Source organism: Geotrypetes seraphini, chromosome 3, assembly GCF_902459505.1.
Source record: "Geotrypetes seraphini chromosome 3, aGeoSer1.1, whole genome shotgun sequence".
In the NCBI taxonomy this organism is placed as follows: Eukaryota; Metazoa; Chordata; class Amphibia; order Gymnophiona; family Dermophiidae; genus Geotrypetes; species Geotrypetes seraphini.
Genome location: NC_047086.1, coordinates 160,063,945 through 160,088,275, shown reverse-complemented (window position 1 = coordinate 160,088,275; position 24,331 = coordinate 160,063,945). Strand labels below are relative to the sequence as shown.

The following is a 24,331-nucleotide window of genomic DNA, read 5'->3' as shown; positions in this document are numbered from 1 at the left end:
GAGATGGTGTCTGAATTCAAGAAAGCATGGTACAGACACATGGGATCTCTTCGGGAGAGGAGGAGATAGTGGATGCTGCAAATGGGCAGAATGGATGAGCCATTGGCCTTTATCTGCCATCATGTTTCTATGACTAGCCTGTGCTCAACCCCCAAGAGTACCACATTAATAGAAGTCGTGGCTCAAACCTAGAGATGGAAATGAATTCCATATATAGAGTCTTGTCTCTAATAGGAAAAGAAACTGTGCTCCCAAACTAATGAAGAATCTGAGAACCAAACAAAGAAGAGCACTTTGTGCTAAGCTATGGTTCATAGCTATCAAAGGAGACGTGGTATGCAGTCCACCATGATGCTGTGCTCAACTTGAACTGACTGAGGCACTCCTAGATCCAGCAATGGTTAAGTGTCCTACACACCATGTTTGAGGAGGATACAATATCAGGTGGTATTAAACATGGTATCATGGAGCTTTACTGCACATGTCAAAACAAAGTGATGCTCTACATTCTGCGATGGAGCAATGGTTCTTCTCTGTACCTTTTCTAATTCCGCTATATCTTTTTTGAAATATGGCAATTAAAATTGCACACGGTATTCGAGGTGCGGCCATACTATAGAGCGATAAAAGGGCATTATAACATTTTCATCTTTGTTTTCCATTCCTTTCCTGATTCCTAACATTCTATTTGCTTTCTTGCCACCACAGCACATTGAGCTGAGGGTTTCAACGTATCATCAACAATGACACCTAGATCCTTTTCAGGGCAGTGACTCCTAACATAGAACCTTAGTATCGTGTCGCTTTGGTTCGGGTTCCTCATTCCCACATGCATCACTTTGCACTTGCTCACATTAAACGTCATCTGCCATTTTGATGCCCAGTTTCCTAGTCTCACAAGGTCCTCTTGTAATTTTTCACAATCCTCTCGCGATTTAACTTTGAACAACTTTTGTGTCATCAGCAAATTTAATTAGCTCACTAGTTATTCCATTCTCTAGATCAGTGACTCTAAAGGCTACACTATTGCCTGAACTGACTTTGCTGTAAAAGCAGAGTACTGAACTAAAAAGTACAAAAGAAAGATAATGAAATAACCTACTGAAGCCCAAGTTTTACCTTTTCCCAAGTTTGAATGCTAGCAGGTAAGATATTCCAATGGAGTTTTTTTCCCCTTATCAGATCCTCTTCAAGGATCAAACAAGATATATAAGTGATATTTTAAATTAAGCCAATCAAAAAAGCATCTTTGACAAGCTTTTGAGAGTTATCTTCATCAGGTCACTGAAGAAACAACATATATACTATTACATCTCAGTAAGAGGAAATGGAGGTAGACATTATCATGAAACACTTTACAATTTAAAAGGATCTAGGTCTGATGATGGGTAATAAAAAACCAATTTCTTTTAAAAAGTGTTGGATCATTATAATTTCATGATTTTTTCAATGCAGTGTATTTAAGTTTCCTACAAGAACTTTATTCTAAAGCTGTTGAACAATTGCTGAACATTTTTTAAAGGGAAAGAGTGTACATGGGATTATCATGCATTATAATCTGCAACTATATTGCTGTCAATAATAAAGCCATTTAAACATAGTCAATATTAAGATCTCTTACTTACAGCTTCCAACTGATCCATGAGTTTTAACAAAAATTTACGGCATTCAGGGCTTTTACTATCAATTTTCATCCCAGTTTGCATAGCATAGAGACGACCTAGGAGGAGGAAGGAACATAAAAGTTTGTCTAATTCAATTTATGATGACTCACAAGTAGATCAAAACAAGTTAGCTGTAAAACAATGGAAGATTAGGTACTTACCACAATAATCTTCTTTCTAGTGTACAGGCACATCATTCCTGAATCTTCAAGGTAACCAATACATTCCTGTGAGAATTCATTTAGAGAGCCTATTATTTTTTGCTCTGCCTCCCATCTCTCTGGGCTGTCCTCCAATACCCCAATTCGTATCAAAGTACGAATTGGGTCAGCCCAAGAGAGGAAACATAAGAGGGAGGGGTATGGGGGATATTCTCTAAGACATGTCTGTCCTGCTCATATCACAAAAACAGATAACTGAAACTGAAAAAATATAATACATAACCAGGTGAAAACAAACAAGTCACCTACTGGAATGCAACCTGCACTAACCGTTTTGGAGTAAAGTACTCCCTGAAGTAGCAGTGACTTTCCTAGCCATGTCCTTACTGGATAAAGGAAGAAACAAGATATCCAGTTGTCCGTGTCTGAGGCAGAAAGCAGGCTAAAGAACATCTGACATAGTGGGCCTCAGGAATGATGTGCCTGTCTACAAGAAAGAGTATCGAAGTAAGTACCTAATCTTCCCTTCAAGTGCAACAGGCACATCTTTCCTGAACCTTCGGGACATATCAAAGCAGTCCCCGGAATATAGGGTGGGGCACATGAGCCTGCTGAAAGTACAAATGATCCAAATGTGGAATCCAATTCGGCCGCTACGTCTACCCTGTAATACTTTGTGAAAGACCATGTTACCGCTCTGCACATTTAAGTTTCAAGTTTATTAAATATTTGATTAATCGCTTATTCAAAATTCTAAACGATGTACATAATTAAAATTACAAATTTCAGGGGGACAATATAAACAACTTGGACTAAACAAACAGAACATACAAAACAAAAAAGGGGAAAGAAATACAAATTGTTGATAGTAAGATACATAAGGACACCACTTTAGACTCTGACCACAAGGAAACAACACTCCCAGTGGAATGCATCTTCAAGGATATGGGTGGATACTTCCAGCTTCTGATATAGACGGAAGAAATGGCCATATGAATCCATCTGGAAATGGCCGCCTTGGAAGCCAGGCAGCCTTTACAGACAGCACCTGCCAGCACAAAGAGGTGATCAGACAGGTGGAACTCATTTATCATCTCCAGATAATGCATTAGTACCCTGCGAACATCCAGTAATCTCAGGACCTTTATCACTCTTCTTGGACCCCGAGGATGTGAAGGCAGGCAACTGGACATCCTGATTGATGTGAAAGGATAAGACTACTTTAGCCAAGAAAGGAAAAATAAACACAAGCAGAATAGACTGGTTCCTACCATCTCATGTGTAGAGAGACAACTAGGAAGTTGGAGGACAGCCCAAAGAGATGGGAGGTGGAGCAGAAAATTATAATGAGGCTCTCTACACAAATTCTCACAGGAATAAGATTGGCTACCCTGAAGGTTCAGGAATGATGTGCCTGTTGCAGTAGAAAAGAATCGTTTTTCCTAAACATTAACACTCCTCTGGATTCAGAATTCACAGTATGCAGTTAAGATTTACTAGTATATATTTAAATATACAACATTCTTTCTGATTACAATGAAGCACAGTTATTAGCTGTGTTCAACAAATCATCAATTTCTTGGCTCTATTACTACCTCTCTAGATATATCTCCTAGGTCTCTCTTCTACCAACCTATTTTATTTATTTTGGCCGCCAAACACGAGTGTTTTGGCAGGTTACATTTCAACAATAATTTTAAAAAGTACAAAATCACAGACACACACTTAAAACACTCCCTCGTGCACTTTAACCCTCAATTGATAGGATGAAATGTGATTGCTGCTACAACATTCAATGTACATTAATGTGGCATAACCAATATTTATTTGATTTCCTGTCCAGGAGTTTGGCATGCATAATCTGAGCTTCCTACAGGCACTTTTCCTGTTGCAGAGATACATATGCTACAGAGTCAATAACATGTGTATGTATCCTTGTAACCCGTTCTGGGCTCCTGGGGCGGACAGGCTATAAAAATGAATTTAATTTAATTATGAACTTAATCTCCTCTCAAGCCTCCCCCCAAAAGCATCCAACCCCCTCCTGAATATCTCTCTCCTAACCTCTATAGGCCTCCATGAACCTATCTTGGTGGTCTTAGGTAAGATAGATCTCTAGTCACTCCTGTCCATGGCAACTCCATGGCAGCTGTGACCTGTAGTAGTATTGGTGATATCAAGATTCTACCACCAGGGATCAAGACCACTGCTCCCTCTAAGCTGAGCGGGAGTACTCCAACTGCATTGCTACCAGTGGCGCTTCAATATTGTGTTTTCATTTGTTAGGGACAGGCAGGTTTCCTGGAGTACTGCAGAGCATACCTGACCTTCATTATTGAAAGTCTCTTCTCCTCCTGTATCTTCCTGCCCTCCATTGTCCTCCCTACCCTCTTCTAACCCCTTCCTCTGTAAGGTCACCAAGAACTTGTATAGTTATGTGCGACGCACAAATGGAACAAATAAATAAATAAAATGTGATAGTGTAACACCCCCATTGGAAGACTTCTGCTCACCTTAAAGGGAACAATGGTCAAGACCCCAGTGATATTACCACATGACTACCACTATGAGTTACAGCTACCATAATGAACCACCAAGGTAAAAAGCAACTGGGGATCACTCCTGTCCAGATATCCATAAAGTAGGCTTGGGGGATGTCAGCATTTAAAAACACCATTAGTTTTAATCACCTCTAACAGCAGCACATTAATTGCACATGATTACACCAACAATACTACATTTTATTTTACTTTCTTGCTATATAGGGAACTTTCATGTTTATTCCACATCTCTTGGAATTCTGTTACTATTTTTGAGCCCATCACTTCCTGTGGAAGAGCATTCCAGGTATCTACTACTCCATGAAAAATATTTCCTTTTAAAAAAAAAAAAAAAAATTTTATTATAAGAACAGCAAAGTACAATGCAAAAATGATCAAAACTCCAGTCGCAATTCCAAACAATACACATCAAAGACACCACCATGAGGTTTCCAATAATGCAAACCATATACTGTTATTCTTCAGTATATGACTTAAAGACTCCAAACAACCCCTTCCCTCCCTCAGACTCCCCCCACAAATACAGTTGCCTCTCCCCTCATGAAAAATATTTCCTAATGCTGCTTTTTAAAGTTTCCATCCTTGCAACTTCGTTTCATGTCCTCTAGTCTCTCCCTTTTTTTAAACAGGTTGCTTTGTTCCTTACTATCTTCAAGGATTTAAAAGTCTGTATCACATCTCACCTCTCCTCCACAGTAAACATAATCAAGTCTTAAAATTTCTTCTCAGAAGTCTTCTAGTACCATTTGGTCACTGAATGGCTTCGAGCCTTATGTCACTAGTAAGTTATGACCTCCAGAACTGAACACATACCTTCAAATGCAGTCTCAACAACCTGTTTCATCACCTCCATTCTTCTAGTTATGGATGCTTTACTGCATATGAGGGGGCATATCATAAAATCTCTCCCTAGCCACCCTGACACAGGAAATACTTCCATAATTAAGTATGGAAAAATTATGTTCTTACCTGTTAATTTTCTTTCCTTTAGACGCAGCAGATGAATCCAGAGACCAATGGGGATAGCCCGCATCTACCAGCAGGCAGAGATAGAGAAACTGATTAACAGGTGGTCCTATTGGCTGACACTCCTCCTGTATCTCCAGTATAGCTCCTTGCCCAAGCACCCGTAACCATCAAGAGGCATAGCATGTAAAAAACTTCTTTCCCATAACAAATCTCAAAAGACAATAATACTGAATACAACCATCAACAATAACAAACTGCGAAAGTTGCACAAGAAAAAAACAACAGATAATATCCATAAAGGGTGGGGCTCTGGATTCATCTGCTGCATCTAAAGGAAAGAAAATTAACAGGTAAAAACATAATTTTTCCTTCCTTAGCAACAGCAGATGAATCCAGAGACCAATGGGATGTAGCAAAGCAATCCTCAATCTGGGTGGGAAGCAAACGCCGTCTCTGCAACAACCGAAGCACTAAATGCATCTACCGCATGCGCCCCCACATCCAACTGGTAATGCTGAGATAAAGCACTCTCGGAAGACCAAGTAGCCGCGAGACAAAACTCCTTCAAGGAAAAAACCTCTGGGCCGAGTCCAAGAAGTAGCCATCGCTCTGGCAGAAAGGTCATGAAGTTCTCTCACCATCCACTTTCCTGCCATCAAGCAAGCGTAAATAACTACCTCCCGGAACCATCGAGCTTTGGATGCCACCATACGTTTTAGGCATCCCTTTGAAGAATACAAAAAGGTGATCTAAACAACCACCAGTTGTTAGAAACCTAGCTCGTGGAGAATGCGATGCACTTTTAAAAAATGCAGTGAATAAAAGCACGCCTCCCCATTTCATCTCCCAGGAAGAAGGAAGGAAAAGTGAGAGCGGCATAAAAGAAAGGATGACACCTCGTTAGAAAGAAATGTTGGTACCGACCGATCTGACCCCCTCCCCCCCCCCCCCGAGTTTGTAAATCAGAAATAGGAAGTCCCGCCGAACAAGGCCTGCAACTCAGAAAACTGCCGAGCTGAAGCCAGGGCCACAAGAAACCCAGTGTTCAATGGCACAGCCCTTTAGCGTCTCAAAAGACAAGGAAGAAATGAAGCCTTCAGTAAACTGCGAAGAAGTACCGTAAGACTATATGCCAGATAGGGCTTTCCAAGAGGTATACGAATATACCGTACTCTGTTTAGGAACTGAACTACATGAAGCTGAGAAGTAAGCGAACAGCAAGATACCTAGCCCTGGTAACAAGCTAAGAATGGCCCTTGAAGCTGAAGGGAATTGAACGCCAAGCCCTTGGCAATACACTTGTTCCAAAAGAGAACCCTGGAAGGGTACAACTGTTGAGAAGTACCCAAGGAAGGAAAAACCTCCAAAAGGAATCAGAAGCCACAGTTGAAGATGTCTGTATTGCCTGGATAAGAGAAGAAACAACCTGCATCACATAACCCTTACACGTCAGCCAAGACTTTTCAAAAGCTAGGCCGTACTACCAAAGCAGTATGAATATCCAGGTTGATTGGACCCTAGGGGAGAAAATCCGGAGAAACCAGGAAACTCAATAGTCTGACTGTCAAAAGAATCATCAGATCCGCATAGCAAGGATGGCGCAGCCAAACCAGAGATCCTTCAAATACTGCGCCCTGAAAGCGAGCGGGAGATGGCCAATCCAAGTCAGCATCAGCCAGGGGAAAACACTGAAAAAAGAGAAACCAGAAGCAAGAAAGAAGCCACGCTGCAACCCCCTCCGATTCCCACTCCCTGTGTCCGCCGAAGAAGCTAAGAAGCTGAAAATTTCGAGATGAGGCCAGGAGATCTCACTTCCATACAAAGAGCTGGAATGCCTGAGCCAAAATTCACAATATCCAGGATGGTGGTATTTCTCTACAGCCTGGGCAGTAGGTGATGTACTCAATTGGCGGGTAACGTCCTGGTTCTACTTCAATGGGTGGACCCTTCTCTTCCTCTTCTGTTGGCAGCTCATGTTACGGATCAGGAAAAGAGTTTGAATAGACTTTCTCTCCCCGAAATCTGAGCATGGCCCATTTATTGTATGTGACGGAGTGCAGCGCTGTGTGCGCTCTAGAAAGTGTAAAGGTTAGTAACAGTGAAATCTTCTACATCATAATACTGACTGCGTCATACCGGAAGAATGGTCTGAAGCTCCAGAAACGGTAGCCTGACCATGCTCCAGAGTAGAAGAATGAACAAGCACTGAGTCGCCTCCAAAGACCAGACTCGTGGATCTGAGGATGGAAGGCACTGAGCTCCGCAACCCGTCAGCCGGGATGTTTGGTGACCAGGAGCCAGTCCAGCAAAGACCGAGGCATGCCTTTGAAAAGAGAAATCATGCTGAGCCACCAAAGCATACAGAGCAATGTTTGAGGAGCCTACCAAATAATGGGAGCCCTGAGATACCGGGAACCACTGGAACTAAAGCGACTGCTGCAGCGTTACAATGGGAAAGCAAGCTGAAGTTCCCAGTGGAGTCAGCAACATGGATCCTAGAACCAGTACAGAATCCCATACTCTTGGACAAGGTGACCGAAGAAGAATGCAAACCTGAGACTGTGACCCATCGCCCTATTCTCAGGGAAGAAACACATTTCTCCCGTATATGAAGAAAAACAGCTTCCCGATATACCTATAAATAGTACAGGAGAAAAGAGACCCGTGCAAATTCGAAGAGTCACATCCAAAGAATGGAGGAAAATAAATTATTTCTATAACGCTACCACACACACAAAGCACTGCACAGAGAGCCGAAAAGAAAACATTCCCAAGTATGTATATGCTCTCTTTAGGGAGATCCTGAGAGAAAGAAAGAGAAACCCGCACCAAGAACCGGGTAATCTTTAGCTGTTAACAGCAACCTGCAGCAATGCACCTTCTGGCCACCCTGTGCAGAGAAAAGCTGAACTAGGCAGTGGAGCATAAATTGAAGTCTCCCTCCAATACGCTCTCAGGCCTAATAAGCATGACCCTAAGTTACGAGAAGCGCAAACAAACACACACTCACCAAGCTCCCAAGTGCTACATCAAAGCAAAATGGGGCTGCACAACCTCCAACGCATGGAACTCAAACATAAGGGAGGTCTTGTGAAATAATAGCCTACACGCTGCAGCGCTGCTGGGTACTCTGCTGGCATTGAGCAATTTGTGTTACATTGAGCCTCCTGCCGCTCCAGGTCAGAGACCATCCGAAACCGAGGAGCACTGAGTGAAAACACCCCCTGAAACGTCCTCAGGCCGTTCAAGATGGGCCCCATGCCAGCAGAACGCATATGAAATGAGAAGCAGCACTCAGGAGAAAACAAACCCGACAGCCGCAGCTTCGACACTAGTGTAATGCGGCCAACATGAACAAACAGACCACCGCCAAAGTGGAGGAAAAAACAGCCTGGAGGAGAACTGTTCAAAAGCTGTGGCACCGCCGACAGCTCAGGAAAATAAGTGTACGGCTCCTGTGCACGGGAAATAACCGTTCCTTCCACGCTCCGGTAAATACAAACCCAGAGCTCCCTCAGCAAACATGCACTGCCCTGCCAACCTAGGCTGCCGCAAAAGTGAAGTAAAAAACAGCTCGGGGAAAAAGTGCTTGAACGCTGCAGCACTGCCGACAGCGTAAGAAAGAAGCACGGGAAATAACCGCTCCTTCATGCTCCGGTAAACACATACCCAGAGCTCCCCACAGCCAACAGACACTCCTGTGCCAAAAGGAGTTAGGCGTTGAACACCACCCAAAACCTGGCCTCACAACGTATGTGGCTAGAAATAAAATTGCTCACAGCAAAGTCACTCACCCGTTACGCCGGAACCCATAGAGGAAAGGCTCCCTCACAAACGTGCACCCGCGACTAACGAACCTGCAGCGAACAAGAAGCCTAACCAAAACATACTCACAATAAACTCTGAGTCAGGGCTTGCAGAGGACAGCAAGTGCCGGTTGAAGCCAGTTATTGCTGGTTGCTCAGCACTAGCAGGGCAGACATTGTATATATTCCCTGTGGTCTCTTTTTTTTTTTAATTAAAGGGAAAGAAGAAAAATATACATACATATACACCCAGTCACACCCTCTATCATTGGAGGGAGGATGAGGCAGGGACCTGGGGGGCCCAGGTGCAACCCCTAAGGTACAATAGTGCACCATTCAGCCGGACACCCCTGTCTCACTGAAGAGAAACCTACACAGGAGAAATAAGGTTCCAGACACAGCCAGAATCCAGGAGCTAGTTGAATAGCTAAACTAAATTAAACTAAACCTTAGTTTTGTATACCCCATCATCTCAACATTCGCAGAGCTCGACACGGTTAACAAGAATTAGGGTGGAAAGGAACTCCAGTGGAGGGAAAGATGAAGAGGAAATTTAGAGGACTAGAGTAAACAGAGAGGGAGGAAGAGTTACATTTTTGAGAATAACCAGGTTTTCAGATGTTTACGGAAGAGTTGGAGGGAGCTCAGATTCCTAAGTGGGGAGGTAAGGTTGTTCCAGAGCTCAGTGATTCTAAAAGGGAGGGAGGAACCTAGTTTTCCTACAAGGGAGATGCCTTTTAGACAGGGAAAGGAAAGTTTCAGTTTTTGGGTGGATCTGGTAGAATTGGGGTGAGAGGATTTCCAAGAAAGAGGAATAAAGGGGAGGGGGGAGGATTGCGTGTAGGATCTTGAAAGTAAGGCAGGCACATCTGAAGTGGACTCTGGAGATTATCGGAAGCCAGTGGAGCTTGGACAAAAGCGGTAAGACGTGGTCGAATTTGCTTTTTGCGAAGATAAGCTTAGCAGCGGCATTCTGAATCCGCTGGAGTCTTTGAAGGTTTTTCTTTGTTAGGCTTAGGTAGATAGAGTTGCAATAGTCCAGTCTGGAAAGGATGATGGATTGGACAAGGATGGCAAAGTGTTTTTGATGGAAACAGGTTCTCACTTTCCTCAGGCTGAAGGCTGAAGAAACATTTTTTTATTAGGGAGTTGAGGTAGAGTCAATGATGACTCCCAGAATTTTACTTGAGTATTCAAGATGCAGAGTGGGGCCAGAGGACAGAGGGATGGAGGTGGGCAGTTGGTCCAATTTTGAGCCGAGCTGGGAGATAGAGCATACTGGAGATACAGGAGGAGTGCCAGCCAATAGGACCACCTGTTAATCAGTTTCTCTATCTCCGCCTGCTGGTAGATGTGGGCTAACCCCATTGGTCTCTGGATTCATCTGCTGCTGTTGCTAAGGAAATGTCTGTATTCCACAATTTTATACACTCATAAGCAATTAATTCAAACAGAACATGAAGACAAATAAAAACCACATGCTCTATCCAGTCTGCTCATGAATACTAGCTAACTCAGTTACGCCTTCCTCTCACATAAATCCTTTGCTTGTCCCATGTTTTCTTCAACTTAGTTTATGTCCTTGTCTCCAAAGCTTCCTCTGGGATGACATTTGATGCATTCTCCAACAGTATAAAACAAGTCTCATTTAAGCAAAGATACATTCTGCGCTAGAACAAAAGGAATGTAGAAACTGATGCAATGAACCCAGGAAAAAAGAGAGAGAGAGTAGATTTTCACTGAGCTATGAACAAATGGGTCAAGTAAACAGATACATATGTAATTCTAATACAGTTTTGGAAGTTACTCAAAAGGACATGCAACCTAATAATGTGAATCTATGAAAAATACTCACCTCTGGGGAAAAAGGTGAAATAGCCAAAGAAAGCAGTGGGTAAAGGCAAATGATGAGAAACAAATGAAAGATATGGAAACTTATGTGTTTGTTTAGATACATGAAACTTCAAAGTGCCAAAAAAGGAAAATATAAAGCAAAAGGGTATAAAGTAGTGGTACAGTCACATCGAGCCTAAAAGATAGCCGAATCTGCATGACACAGCCAATGTCAAATATGAAACATTAATAAAATTGAGGAAACCAAGTGATTTTATTTGCATTTATCTGGTATACCACCATCCCTAAAGCATCGTGGTGGGATACAACAAAATCATTAAAAAATGCAAATAATAACCAGGAAAGAACAATTAACATACCAAAGAGCTAATGACAGACAAACTTTGAATAGTATACATGAGTCAGGCTAAGATTACAATCGTAAGTATACCAAACAAACAGAATGGGAGTTTAAAAAGTAGAGCTTTACCAAATAGCATATTTTACTATTACGTCAAATATGAATAATGCACATTGAGCTTTAAATAGGAAATAATAAAAGAAGCAATATGGAATTACAGTTCAAGTGTTTTTCAGTACAGCCCTGTATTAATTCCTATTCAAATTTAAATCCCTATTCAGCCAAATACAAATAATGTATTCAAGGCCAAATCGAAATAATTATGAATACTACACACAGCAATAGTTAAAAGTGCATGTAATAGCAAAGGACATAAGAATAGCCTCACTGGGTCAGATCAATGGTCCATCCAGCCCAGTATCTCGTCTTCACAGAGGCCAATCCAAGTCACAAGAACCTGGCAAAACCCCAAATAGTAGCAGCATTCCATGCTACTAATCCAGGGCAAGCAGTGGCTTCTCTCATGTCTGTCTCAACAGAAGACTATGGACTTTTCCTCTAGGAACTTGTCCAAACCTTTTTTAAAACCAGCTACATTAACCACTCTCACCACACATCCTCTGGCAATGCATTCCAGAGCTTAACTATTCTCCAAGTTAAAAAATATTTCCTCTTATTGGTTTTAAAACTATTACTCTGTGACTTCATCGAGTGTCCCCCCAGTCTTTGTAAATCTTGATGCAGTAAAAAAAAAAAAATTGATCCACTTGTACCTGTTCTATACCACTTAGGATTTTGTAGACTTCAATCATACCTCCTTTCAGCCATCTCTTTTCCAAGCAGCCTCACAAGTCTTGGTGGCTGCATGGATTGTAACAGCGCTTGATAGCAAGGCATGGAGGTGGGATTTGAGTGATGTCATTGTGAGATATCAGAAGTGAAGGCTAGAAATTTACTGGCAGTGGGGATAAGTCTGGTGCAGTAGCAGGATCTTGAAAGATAGTGGGGGGAATAAAAGACACAGAATGGTGTTAGTATTGAAGTATGAAAATGTGTATGCTGTCTATCCAAGATAAACAAAAATCTCAACTAAAGTAGATGGGGTACATCAATTAGTCTTTATTTGTAAGTGAAGGTCTAAAGCTGACTACATATCAAAATCCACAAAGAAGAAAATATCCAACAAGGAGCAGGAGAAAAGAGGAGTAGCACAGGATTGGCACCGGAAGCAATACTGTAGGTAGTCTGCAGAACTTTGTCATTACTGAAGAGAATGAGAAGAGCTAACAGATTATAGAGAAGTTCAGCAATATAGCCAGAAGAAAATCGAAGAGATGGTAAGCATCAGAAGTTAGTTAGGAGAAAATATTACCAATATTGTGGAAATAAAATAAAATACAGAACAAAGAAAGAGCAGTGAGTAAAGCAAAAATGTTATTTAGTTTAGCCTAGCACATATTTTTCACAGAAAGGAGAATTAATCAGGCACACAAGTGACTCTCCCAGAACTCAGACCTAGTGTAAAGTTCTCAGCACGTGTGTCCTCACTTGCACACAATACACTCTTCAACTAGCTTCATAGCAGAGTAGTTATGCAGCTCTCAAGATGCTGGGAGGGACACTGCACCCGATTAATCCTGCTGTTTTCAGACAAGCAACTGCTCTCTTCACCAACAACTACAAAAATTGGTCTTCTTTGTAAAAGATGAAAATTGATCCACACAGTAGCACAAAGTGTATGTATGAAGCAAGGATCATATTCTCTCCATAGTTTTAAGAGATCTAGAGGCTGATTTTTTAAATAGAAAAATGTCCCAAAAAACAACATCGAGCAGCAAATGGATTTTTTTTCCACAAAAACCTCCAAATCACAATTTTTAAATCCTCATTTGTAAGATATTTTTTTCCACAGTTCGTCCAAATCTCAAAGGGGCACGATTAGAGCAAGACTAGAGCAGATTATGATTTGGACGTTTTTCTGCAATAACAGAACACTGTAAAAAGATTCAGGGTCAAAAACAAGACTTTTTGGCTACACCTGTTTCAATAATGACTTAAGTGCCAAAAAAGTGGCCAAACTAACACCACAGGCATAACCTCCTTTTACTCCCCAACCCCCCAAGGCAGTAGTCTTCACTAGATTTTAAGTGGGGGCCATTTTGGGTCCAAAAGGGCCAACGGAGAGCCAACAAATATCTTCCTACCTTAGGGCCAGGACACCAATAATGCTTCATGACATTCATTCCTAACAGAACTCCTAGCCTTGGTCACACGTGCAGAACACAGATAAACTATGCAAATACAGGACCATAAACTAAAAGTCCTAATATATTACATTACATTGCACAAACAAAACTCTAAGATGCTATACTGGCATCTTGTATTTGGAATGTTTTTTTATTTTTCATGGCACAACAAAGGAGTCGTGAGGATGAGATGCCAATAATTCAGCTACGGGTGTAAAGTTCAAAGTTCACTTCATTGATAGTAGCACTGCGAGGACTCGAAGACTTGACACTAACAGTGTTTCGGCATCTGTGCCTTTGTCAAGAGTCTCAACGGCAGGTAGCTCTATTTTCCTGCTCGCTTCTAAATTTGACCCGTATTGAATGCTCTATTTATGTGATAGAACCACCAGCCGTTGAGACTCTTGACAAAGGCATAGATGTCGAAACACTGTCCTTGTCAAGTCTTCGAGTCCTCGCAGTGCTACTATCAATAAAGTGAACTTTGAACTTCACACCCATGGCATGGCTGAATTATTAAACGTTCTTCCCAAGGTAGCACGTACTCAACTACCCTGATATGCCCTCATGCATAAATATTTTAATCGATATTTTTAAGGATCCTCAGCGGCACCACTTGGGGCTCAATACCATCTCATTGCCCCAAGCTTTACGTGTCAACTCTTCATCGGGTCCTATCTTAACTTGTGCAAATCTATTACTTTTTATACTTTTGCATTTATAATTTTTTATATCATTATTTAGATTTAAAAAGCTATACTTAGCTTTTTGTCATATGGTCTCTGGCCAAGGGATTGTCATACCGACATGTTTCACTATGGACTAGCTTTATCAAGGATAATCCCCTAGGGAAACAGCAAAAGGTAGCATTAAAACATATAAAATATTATTGCTCTCCAAGTGACCACTATCTATTTCTAATAAGCCACAAAAACAGCATTTCATTTCTTACCCATGCATTAATACGCCAGCAAACACGACCACTCTGCCTAAAGAGATGGCGGCGGCGTTCATTACAGGAATTAAATAGAGCCAGTGTACTCGGGTTCGGCTCTATTTAATTCCTGTAATGAACGCCGCCGCCATCTCTATAGGCAGAGTGGTCGTGTTTGCTGGCATATTAATGCATGGGTAAGAAATGAAATGCTGTTTTTGTGGCTTATTAGAAATAGATAGTGGTCACTTGGAGAGCAATAATATTTTATATGTTTTAATGCTACCTTTTGCTGTTTCCCTAGGGCGGGGGTCGGCAACCTGCGGCTCCAGAGCCGCATGCGGCTCTTTTCCACCTTTGCTGCGGCTCCGGTAGTGTGTCACGCAGGCATGCAGCTTAAGTCCGGCGTCGCGGCGGGAAATAGCCATGCTGAGCAGTGAGCTCAGCACATACACAGATGAAAGCCTTGCTTGCTGATTGGTCGGCGGCCCCGCCCCGCCGGACCAATCAGCAAGCAAGGCTTTCATCTGTGTAGTGCTGAGCTCACTGCTCAGCATGGCTATTTCCCCCGCGACGCTGGACTTGTAAGGTGCTTGAAAAAGAAATCATCCTGGCCGGGGTCGGTGTCATGCTCCGGAGATCTACAGCCTTCCTATCTCCCTCTCCCTTCTACCTGCTTCCGGCCACATCCCCTGCTCCGCGGCTCTCTTCGGCAACTCAGCAGCAGCTTCTGACGTCGGGGCCTACCCTCTGCGAGTCCCGCTTGTTTCAACTTCCTTTTTCCACAAAGGCGGGACTCGTAGAGGGAAGGCCTCGATGTCGGCAGCTTGTCTTGATCACTGCTGCTGACGAGTTGCTGAAGAGAGCCGCGGAGCAGGGGGGGTGTTGCCAGGTGCAGGTAGAAGGGAGAGGGCCAGATGCAGGACTCGTGGGTGAGGGAGGAGAAGAGAGAGAGAAAGAGAGAGGGGAGGGAAACAAAAGGGAATATTTCATACTGTGCTGGGCCGAAGTGGAGGGAGGGTGGAAAGATTCTGGCTACAGGGTACATTAACAAAGGAAAAGGGGGGAAAGCTGAAAATGGAGATAGTGACACAAAGAAGAGAAAGGGTAAGCAGGACCTACTGAATAAGGATAGAGATACAGAGGGAACATGAAGAGGAGGTGAAATAGAGACATAGAAGTAATGCTGAAAAAGTGTGTGGGGGGGGGGAGATAAAGACATTGAAAGGGCAAATGGTGAACATGGCGTAAAGATAAGGACAGAGACAAATGAAGATTCTGAAAAAGTGGTGAGATAGGGATATAGGTGAGATGGACACAAAGAAGGGTGATGCTGGAAAATAGGTGGAATGGTAATTCTGACAGACACAGAAGGGAAATGCTGGATCAAGGAGAGATGGGGCTCAGGCTGGATGGAATGAGGAGAAATGCCTTGTTGGCCCGGAACTTCCTCTCCTACGTCAGAATTGACGTCAGGGAGCGGAATGCTGGTCAGCGCAACACTTCTGCAGGGAAAGCTTGGGACGGCGGTGGCTTGGGGGCTGTTCCCCGATGGCGGTGGCAGCAAACCGAGTGGCTTGGGGGACGGCACAGAGACAGAAAGAAAAAGTTGGGGGAGAGAATGAGGTCTGGAGGAGAGGAAACATACAGGAGGCTGAAAGAAAGGAAGAAAGATTGGATGCACAGTCAGAAGAAGAAAGTGCAACCAGAGACTCATGAAATCACCAAATAGCAAAGGTAGGAAAAATGATTTTATTTTCAATTTAGTGATCCTGTATATAGCATTAAGATAAGAAACAATATATGCAGTGTTAGATTTGTTTTATAATGGTTTTGCGGCTCCAAGTTTTTTTTTCTTTTCGAAAACGGGTCCAAGTGGCTCTTTATGTCTTAAAGGTTGCAGACCCCTGCCCTAGGGGATTATCCTTGATAAAGCTAGTCCATAGCGAAACATGTCGGTATGACAATCCCTTAGCCGGAGACCATATGACAAAAAGCTAAGTATAGCTTTTTAAATCTAAATAATGATATAAAAAATTATAAATGCAAAAGTATAAAAAGTAATAGATTTGCACAAGTTAAGATAGGACCCGATGAAGAGTTGACACATAAAGCTTGGGGCAATGAGATGGTATTGAGCCCCAAGTGGTGCCGCTGAGGATCCTTAAAAATATCGATCAAAATATTTATGCATGAGGGCATATCAGGGTAGTTGAGTACGTGCTACCTTGGGAAGAACGTTTATTGATCTAAGTCCCTTGTGGAGTTTGCGAGTTGTGTTATGGCTGAATTATTGACATCTCTTCCTCACGACTTCTTTGTTGTGCCTTGTCTCGTCATTGAGGCCTCTTTGGGCTCCCGTTTTGGTGTTTTATTTTTCATGAGCAGACCCTTTAACCTGCACAGTTAAGCTTCATCAAATATGAGCCACTGCTACTATCATAGGAGGGGCATTTTCAGTATAACTTTGCAGTCCAACACTAGAAAAATAGAAAGAAATGCATTTCTTTCTGAACAGTGCAACATATAGACAGCAGATTCTGAAAACTGACACATTTCAATCACTGAATTGAAAATAAAATCACTTTTCTTACCTTTGATGTCTGGTGTTTTTATTTTTCTACTCATGTTTTCCCAGTCTCTGGTTGCACTTCCTTCTGTTTGTGCTCTTAACTGTTTCCAGGGCCTTCTTATCCATTTGCTGTTTTTCTCTCCTTCACTTTCTGCCTTACATCCATCACATTTAGATTTAAAGTACCCATTGCCGCCCAGCACATTCTGATGAGTGCGGCTGAATTCTAAGTTGTTTGGTTGCTGAAGCAGGAGCACGAAACGTGTGCACGTTGAAACCAAGAAACTAAGCTTTAAGTTAAGCAACTTTAATTTTTTGATTTGTTCAAACTGATTTGATATTAATTTGGCACAAACTGGCACTATTTATGCTTCAAAGTATGGAAGATACAGCAATGATTGGGTGGTGAGGTGGTATAAGGGGGGTTTTGCCTTCTGTAAAAGCCCCTCCATATCTCTGAGCTGATCTTTACATATGTATAGCATTGTCAAATCATTAATATTGCATATCCAGGGAAGTGTTTTTTTTTGATTACACAAACTTTTTCACTCCTTATTTTTTCATTTTTATAATTGAGGTTTTTATACCTTTTTCCCTGAATATTGTTGACTTAAGTTTACATCCATCTATGGCATTATCTTTTAACATTCAACTTTCTTCCACTTTTCTGTTTCTTCCTCAAATCTATCCATTTTTTCATGTTTTCCCTTCCCATCTATCCTTGCGCATTATCTCCTCCCTCTCTATCTGCCCTTCCCCACTATCTATGTGTGCCATCTCCTCCTCATTCCTTCTCCCCTATTCCCATCTATCCATAAACAGCATTTCTTCCATCTCTTCCCTTCCCCATCCCTCCCCCATCCCTGTGCATCATGTTCTCCCTCTTTCTCCCCTTCCCCTCTATCCCTTTGTACCATCTCCTCCCTCTCCTATGAACGCATTGTTGTGAAGCAGCACACCTGCTGTGAGTTTTCCTCATCTTTTCTCCTTGATTGACTCCAGCAAAGCGATCATTAAGGTAACTCTCCCTGGTTATGGTTGTCTTGTGTGGAATGAACTCCAGAAGCAAAAGTTTTTTATCATCCCGGAAGACAGTTGCCATAACATTGCTTGAAGATTTTTGGGTTGGGGATGACTTGTGCTTCCATTGCATTAACACAACCAGAAAAAAGTCCAACAGGAATAAATACACAAGGAGAAATCAGCGACAGAAAAAAGTGGGATTGGACAACGGTCTTTCCAAATGAAGAGCAGACCAAATGGATCAACTAAGAACACAAATTTATTGTGTAGATCCACTAAAGATGTTGGTGGATGTTTTTATAACTGTGGATCCATAAGACATTTTTTATACTGGTGATTTTTTCAAACACATCTCTACACAGTCCATTTTGTGACCCCTGAGGTAGGTGAATCAGACACTGAAACAGTGGTAAGGTCAATATCTTTAGTGGATCTACACAATAAATTTATGTTCTTATTTGATCCTTTTGGTCTACTCTTCATTTGAAAAGACCATTGCCAATCCCACTTTTTTCCATCCACTGCATTGACTCCAATTTGGACTCAGAATCTCTGGGATAGACCCAAGTCTCATCTCCAGTCATCAAACAATGAAAAAAATTCACTTAGTCTTCACAGAGCATCTCCAAGTTCTCCTGACAGCACTGGAGTCTTGTGGTCTTCTGACATGGCATCAGCATTCTTGGAACCCATTTTACACTAACCTTGGACATACTCAACTTTTCACAAATTATTTTCCAAACTGTACCTGCTGAGAGGCCCATTTCTTCAGCTATTTGGAAAACCTTAATTTGTCTGTCTGACAAAATTAAATCCTTGACTTTCTTGCACATTTCTATGAAAGTTTTTTCCACAGGCCATCCAGTGTGAGGGTCATCTTCAATGGACTTTCTATCCCATTTAAACTGCTTGCTCAAAAATGTTATTTTGTAAGATGATGGGGCAGACTCACCATAAACTGCAGTCATGCGTACATGGATCTTCTTTGGCTTATCCCCTTGTTTTGTGAGAAATTTTATACTGAACTTTGTTCCAATTCTAGCAGTTTCTTACTTGATTCAAATGAGGACTCTCCTGACATCTTGTCTCTTGGAATGTTAAGATTCACACTGAGCCACAACTATGCATGAGAAACCTTGAGACATGTCACAACATGCACAGATGTGTTTCAACATGCTTGCTACTTTCTTTCATACTCAGGTAGATAAATTATTGAATACTCCTCCTATCTTTGGTGTAGAGCAGGGGTGTCAAAGTCCCTCCTCGAGGGCCGCAATCCAGTCGGGTTTTCAGGATTTCTCCAATGAATATGCATGAGATCTATTAGCATACAATGAAAGCAGTGCATGCAAATAGATCTCATGCATATTCATTGGGGGAAATCCTGAAAACCCAACTGGATTGCGGCCCTCGAGGAGGGACTTTGATACCCCTGGTGTAGAAGGTTTAATTTTTTTGATCAATTAATGTTTTTTCCTTATCCTCTAGTAGCTGACACAGACATGTATGTTGCTGCGTTGCCTTTCATATTGAAAACCTTGATATTACTGAATTAGTGAGATCTGTTGGAATGTCGTAACTCTGATTGTTTTATTTTATCTTTTCCATCTCTGAAAGACAAAGTGGAGAAAAATAAATTTTTAAAAAATTAGGGCCCATTTTATCCAGCAACACTAGAGGTTTTTAGCACAAGCCAGTGTGGTAAATGCTTCAACGCTCATAGAATTCCTATGAGCATCATAACATTTACCTTGCCAGTTCATGCAAAAATCTCTAGCGAAGCTTCATAAAAGAGGGGGGGGGGGGGTAAACTGGATTTATTTGACTTAAATTGGATGCTTTTTTTTTCTAAACAAAGAAGACTATCAAATGTATATACAGTAGTACTTGTATTGTACTGAAATATCGCTTTTTATCAAATTCAGGTAAATTTGGATACTTGTGAGGCTACAGTTATCGCAATATTTTTTGTTATATATTTTTTCATTTTTATGATTTATCTCAATCAGTTTAAAAACCTAAAAAGGTTCTTATTTCTGCTAAGTTCTATAGTTTTTTTGCCTAATTGCTCTCATGAAATGATATAATAATGTAAAAAAAAAAAAAAAAAAGTGTTTACCTACTTTTCACCCAACAGAAACGAAGTCCAGAAATCCTAAATGCAATCATTTACATAAAAGAAAAAAAATATGAACAAAAGGTTATGAAAGGTCTGCCCAAAGCTCTGCAAAATGTATTGAGTAATTTTTTTAGACACAATCTACTTTCTATGTCAGTCCACTCAACAGCTATGCAACAAACACAGTTCTATGTTTTTTTGTCCCTAAATCAAGAAAAGTAAATAAAGATAATATAGTTATAGGACGGAATCATTTAGGGTGTGGAATGGCTAATGATTATGGGATGTCCCCATATATAGGCCGCAGCCTATACATGGATTTTACAAACCCATGTAAGGGATGCGGCCTAGTTATATGGGACGGTCTATATAAAAATTTTTTATCATTCCCCCCACCCCTGGTACCTTTTTTGGGAGCCCATGGATGGCGGACAGCAAATCTCCAGCAATGCTGGGCAGCCACGATCTCTTCGGTATCCGGCCTGCCCTTGCACCGCTTGCTGAGTGACTGACGTAAGTTCTCGCGAGTCCCGTGAGTCTCACAAGAGCTGACGTCGGCCATTCAGCGGGCGGTGCGGGGGCAGGCTGGATGCCGAAGATATCACGGCTGCCCTGCACTGCTGGAGATTCACTGTCTAGGGGGTTATGAAAAAGGTACCGGGGGGGGAGAGATTTTAAAAGGCAGGGGAGGTACCAGAAAATAAGCTGTGGTTAATACCATGGGGTGGCTTATCTTCCGGTTTTTAAACATAGGCTGCCCTTTTCTGCGGCCTATACATGGGTGCAGATTATGCAAAGGGGCAGCCTATATGCAGTGAAATACGGTAGTGCAATGGGCGGGTTCGATTACCACTGAAGCTCCTTGTTACTCCGTGCAAGTCACTTAATCCTCCATTGACCAAGGTACAAAAAAAAAAAAGTAATTATATATAATATGTAAACTGCTTTAATTGTAAGCACACAAAGGCAGTGTATCAAATCCTATTCCTTTTATCACAACTTGATTTACTGACAGATTCAGCAACCTGTGAGATCTCAGTACTGCAGGATGCTGAATCTCATTTAAAAAAAGAAAAAAAAAAAAAAAAGAATAATTTTGCTTGAAAACCACCTCAGCAGTGTTATTCCAGCTATCCAGGGGTATCAGGCTGGAAGAGCAGGGACTCCTTTTCTCCGAGGCCCCACCCACCCCCACAATATGCAAGGTCTCCCCAACAAAGTAGATGTCCCCCCTGCCTCCCCTCCTCACATTACCATATCCCTACAGGGGCTATATCTTAGGAAGCATTGGTGGACCAGGGTCTTCAGGCAGAATCAATGCCTAGTCACTCCAATGAAATGGTGCCCATAGTAGTAGGCTTGCACGAGTATTGGTAGGAGTATATGGCAATTGTATCAGGGGTGGAGGAGAGGACTCTGCTTTGCCAACCTGGAAACACTGAGCCTTGGTTTTGTGGCCCAATGCTCCTGGACAATGAAATAAACAGAAAAAGGCTGTTATGTGATTTTTGGGACTTAACATGACTTGTAGATGCACGTGATGCAGACGCTTTATTAGGTCAATACAATGTTGTGTAGTTGCATAACAGTTCAAATCCACATGTGCTTTGGAAAGTAAGGACCCAAAACGGTCTGTGTTTTGATTAAAACATTTTCCTCAGGGGTCCAGAGAAATCAATATTCAAAAATAAAAAGCCAAAGTGGATACACAACAAATGTTCAGAAGGATCTAGTTCCTGTGTATGATTTGAACCAAAGTTAGGCAGCCATAGTGAAAAAGACTTTCACTACGGCAGCTGCCTAATTCATTCACAACCTCTAGATAATGCAGAAGAACTCTGTACATCCACTTCCTTCAAAATGTGGTCCTGCTGCTTAGACCAGTAGGATGAAAAACAAGCAAACGCACTTCCTGAATAATATGGAAGGCCAATACCACCTTAAGTAGCAACAAAAGAACCGTGCAGAGAGAGATCCCAGCCTCAGGAAAGGCTATCTGCAAGATAGAGCCTGGAGCCCCAAGACACGTCTTGCTGAGGTAATGGCAACCAGAAAAAAAACTGCCTTTAGAATCAGGTCCAAGAGGGAAGCATCTTTCAGAAGCTCAAATGGTGCTTTGGTGAGGCCAGGCAGAACCACGTTAAGGCCCGTGAAAGGAATGGGGGTTTGATTGATAGTCTAATGCCAAGAGCATCTTTACAGAAATCTGGACACATCAGGGTGAGATGCAAGTGAAGGACTATTGTCCTAGGCTCTGAATCAAGAGAGCCCAGCAACTTGGACACAAAAGAAAGCCACAGTGAAGTCCTCACAAGGCCCACTTGGAGAAAGGCTACCACCACTGAGACTTCCATGCCTTAACGTAGGCAGACACAGTAGTCAACTTCATAGATTTCAGAAGAGTAGAAAGGACTACATCAGAATAAGCTTTGCCCTCTGACTCTTTGCACTCTATAGTCATGCCGGACCTCTATGCAGATTAGACCCTGAGAGCGAAGGTCTGGAAAAGCCCACAACCGAAGGCTGCGACCCATGCGAAGACAAATCAGATATGCATACCACGGTCTGTGAGGCCAGTATGGTGCCACCAGAATGGCCCAATCCTGAGCCAAGGAGGAAGAAAATATAAAGCCGCACTCCTTGCGGCTATGGCCAAACTGGAGCATCAAAGCTCTCACTGTCGGACGTGGAACTTTGACTGAGGCTTATAACCCAAATAAAAAGGTTTCTCCTAGTTATAGTTTCAGTTCTACAGTTACTCAGTGGTTTCCTATACAGTGTTCTCCCCAACGCTTTTCAGCCGGGCGCTCCGCCCAGCAAATTTAGATTACCGCCCGGCTGTCATCTGCCGAATCCTGCTGCCACCACTGCTTAACGCGCAGCCTGAAGAGCCGCCGAAAGACTCCCGCCGGACTTTAAAATAAACAAAACCCAGCAAGCGACTCGAACCCGGCTTCCCTCCGAAACAGGAAGTTACGTCGGAGGGGGGGGGGGCGGTAGAGAAGAGAAGCCGGCACGAACCATTAGAGCACCGGAGCATGCGGGAGATAGGCCTGCCACAGAGAGAAGCTTACTTGCTCTTGCTTACTTCAGGCCTTTCTCGCTGCCGAGTCCTGCCTACTTTCTGTTTCCGCGAAGGCAGGACCCGGCAACGAGAAAGGCCCGAAGTAAGCAAGAGCAGCAAGTTGTAAGCTTCCCTCTGTCGCTGACCTTTGGGAGATAGGTCAGCGACGAAGGGAAACTTGCAACTTGCCTTTGTCTGTAGCGAATCTGCCGGGTGTGTGAGACAGGGGGGGGGGTGAATGGGAGGAGAAATGCTGCTGTACCCAATTAGAGGGGGAGGGGGAAGAGAAATGCTGGTGCTTCTGCTGTACCCAATTGTGTGGGGGGGGGGGGGTTAAGAGAAATGCTGATGATGCTGCTGCTGTACCCAATAGGGGGAGGGGGAAGAGTCATGCTGCTGCATACAATTAGGGGGGAGGGTGAAGAGAAATGCTGCTTCTGCTGTACCAAATTGGGGGGAGGAAAGAGAAATGCTGATGATACTGCTGTACCTAATGGGGGAGGGGAAGAGAAATGCTGCTGCACCCAATTGGGGAGAGAGAGGGAAGGAGGGAGAAGGAAGATCAGGAAAAGGAGGAAAGAGATGCAAAGACCATGGGAGGGAGGGAAAGGAGATACCATACCATGGAATGGAAGAGAGAGATGTCAGGGCATATGGGGGGGGAGGGGAAGCAGGGCCGGATTAAAGGATAGGCCCAGTAGGCACAGGCCTAGGGCCTGAAATGGTCAGGGGGGTCCCGCCAGTGCTGTGCTTAGGGGCCTCACCCTTGCTGGATTCGCTGGCAGCAGCAGCAGCAGCCTCATCATCATCCCGGGCACCCCCCAACCCGATCTGACCCTCCTATCTCTCCCTTCTTCCCTCATCAGTGACGTGCCAGAGGGAATCACGGCAGGAGAAAGCCCTGAAGCAGCCTGCTTAGAGTAGAGCAGTGCTGTTTAGAGTCTCGTGATGGGAGGGAGGAAGAGATAGGAAGGTTGTGGGGGGGAGAGTAGCAGTCTGCCCCGGGTACTCAGCCTGG

The 24,331-nt window shown here is 42.8% G+C and overlaps 1 protein-coding gene across 2 annotated transcripts in view; it reads right to left on the bottom strand.

The window, feature by feature from the left end:
• VTA1 (vesicle trafficking 1) overlaps positions 1-24,331 on the bottom strand; it is a 116,481-nt gene that overhangs the window by 79,654 nt on the left and 12,496 nt on the right. For both annotated transcript variants that reach the window (XM_033936786.1, XM_033936787.1), the window contains one exon: positions 1,626-1,720. In XM_033936786.1, the coding sequence (XP_033792677.1) occupies positions 1,626-1,720 (95 nt within the window). The remainder of the gene's footprint in view (positions 1-1,625; positions 1,721-24,331) is intronic.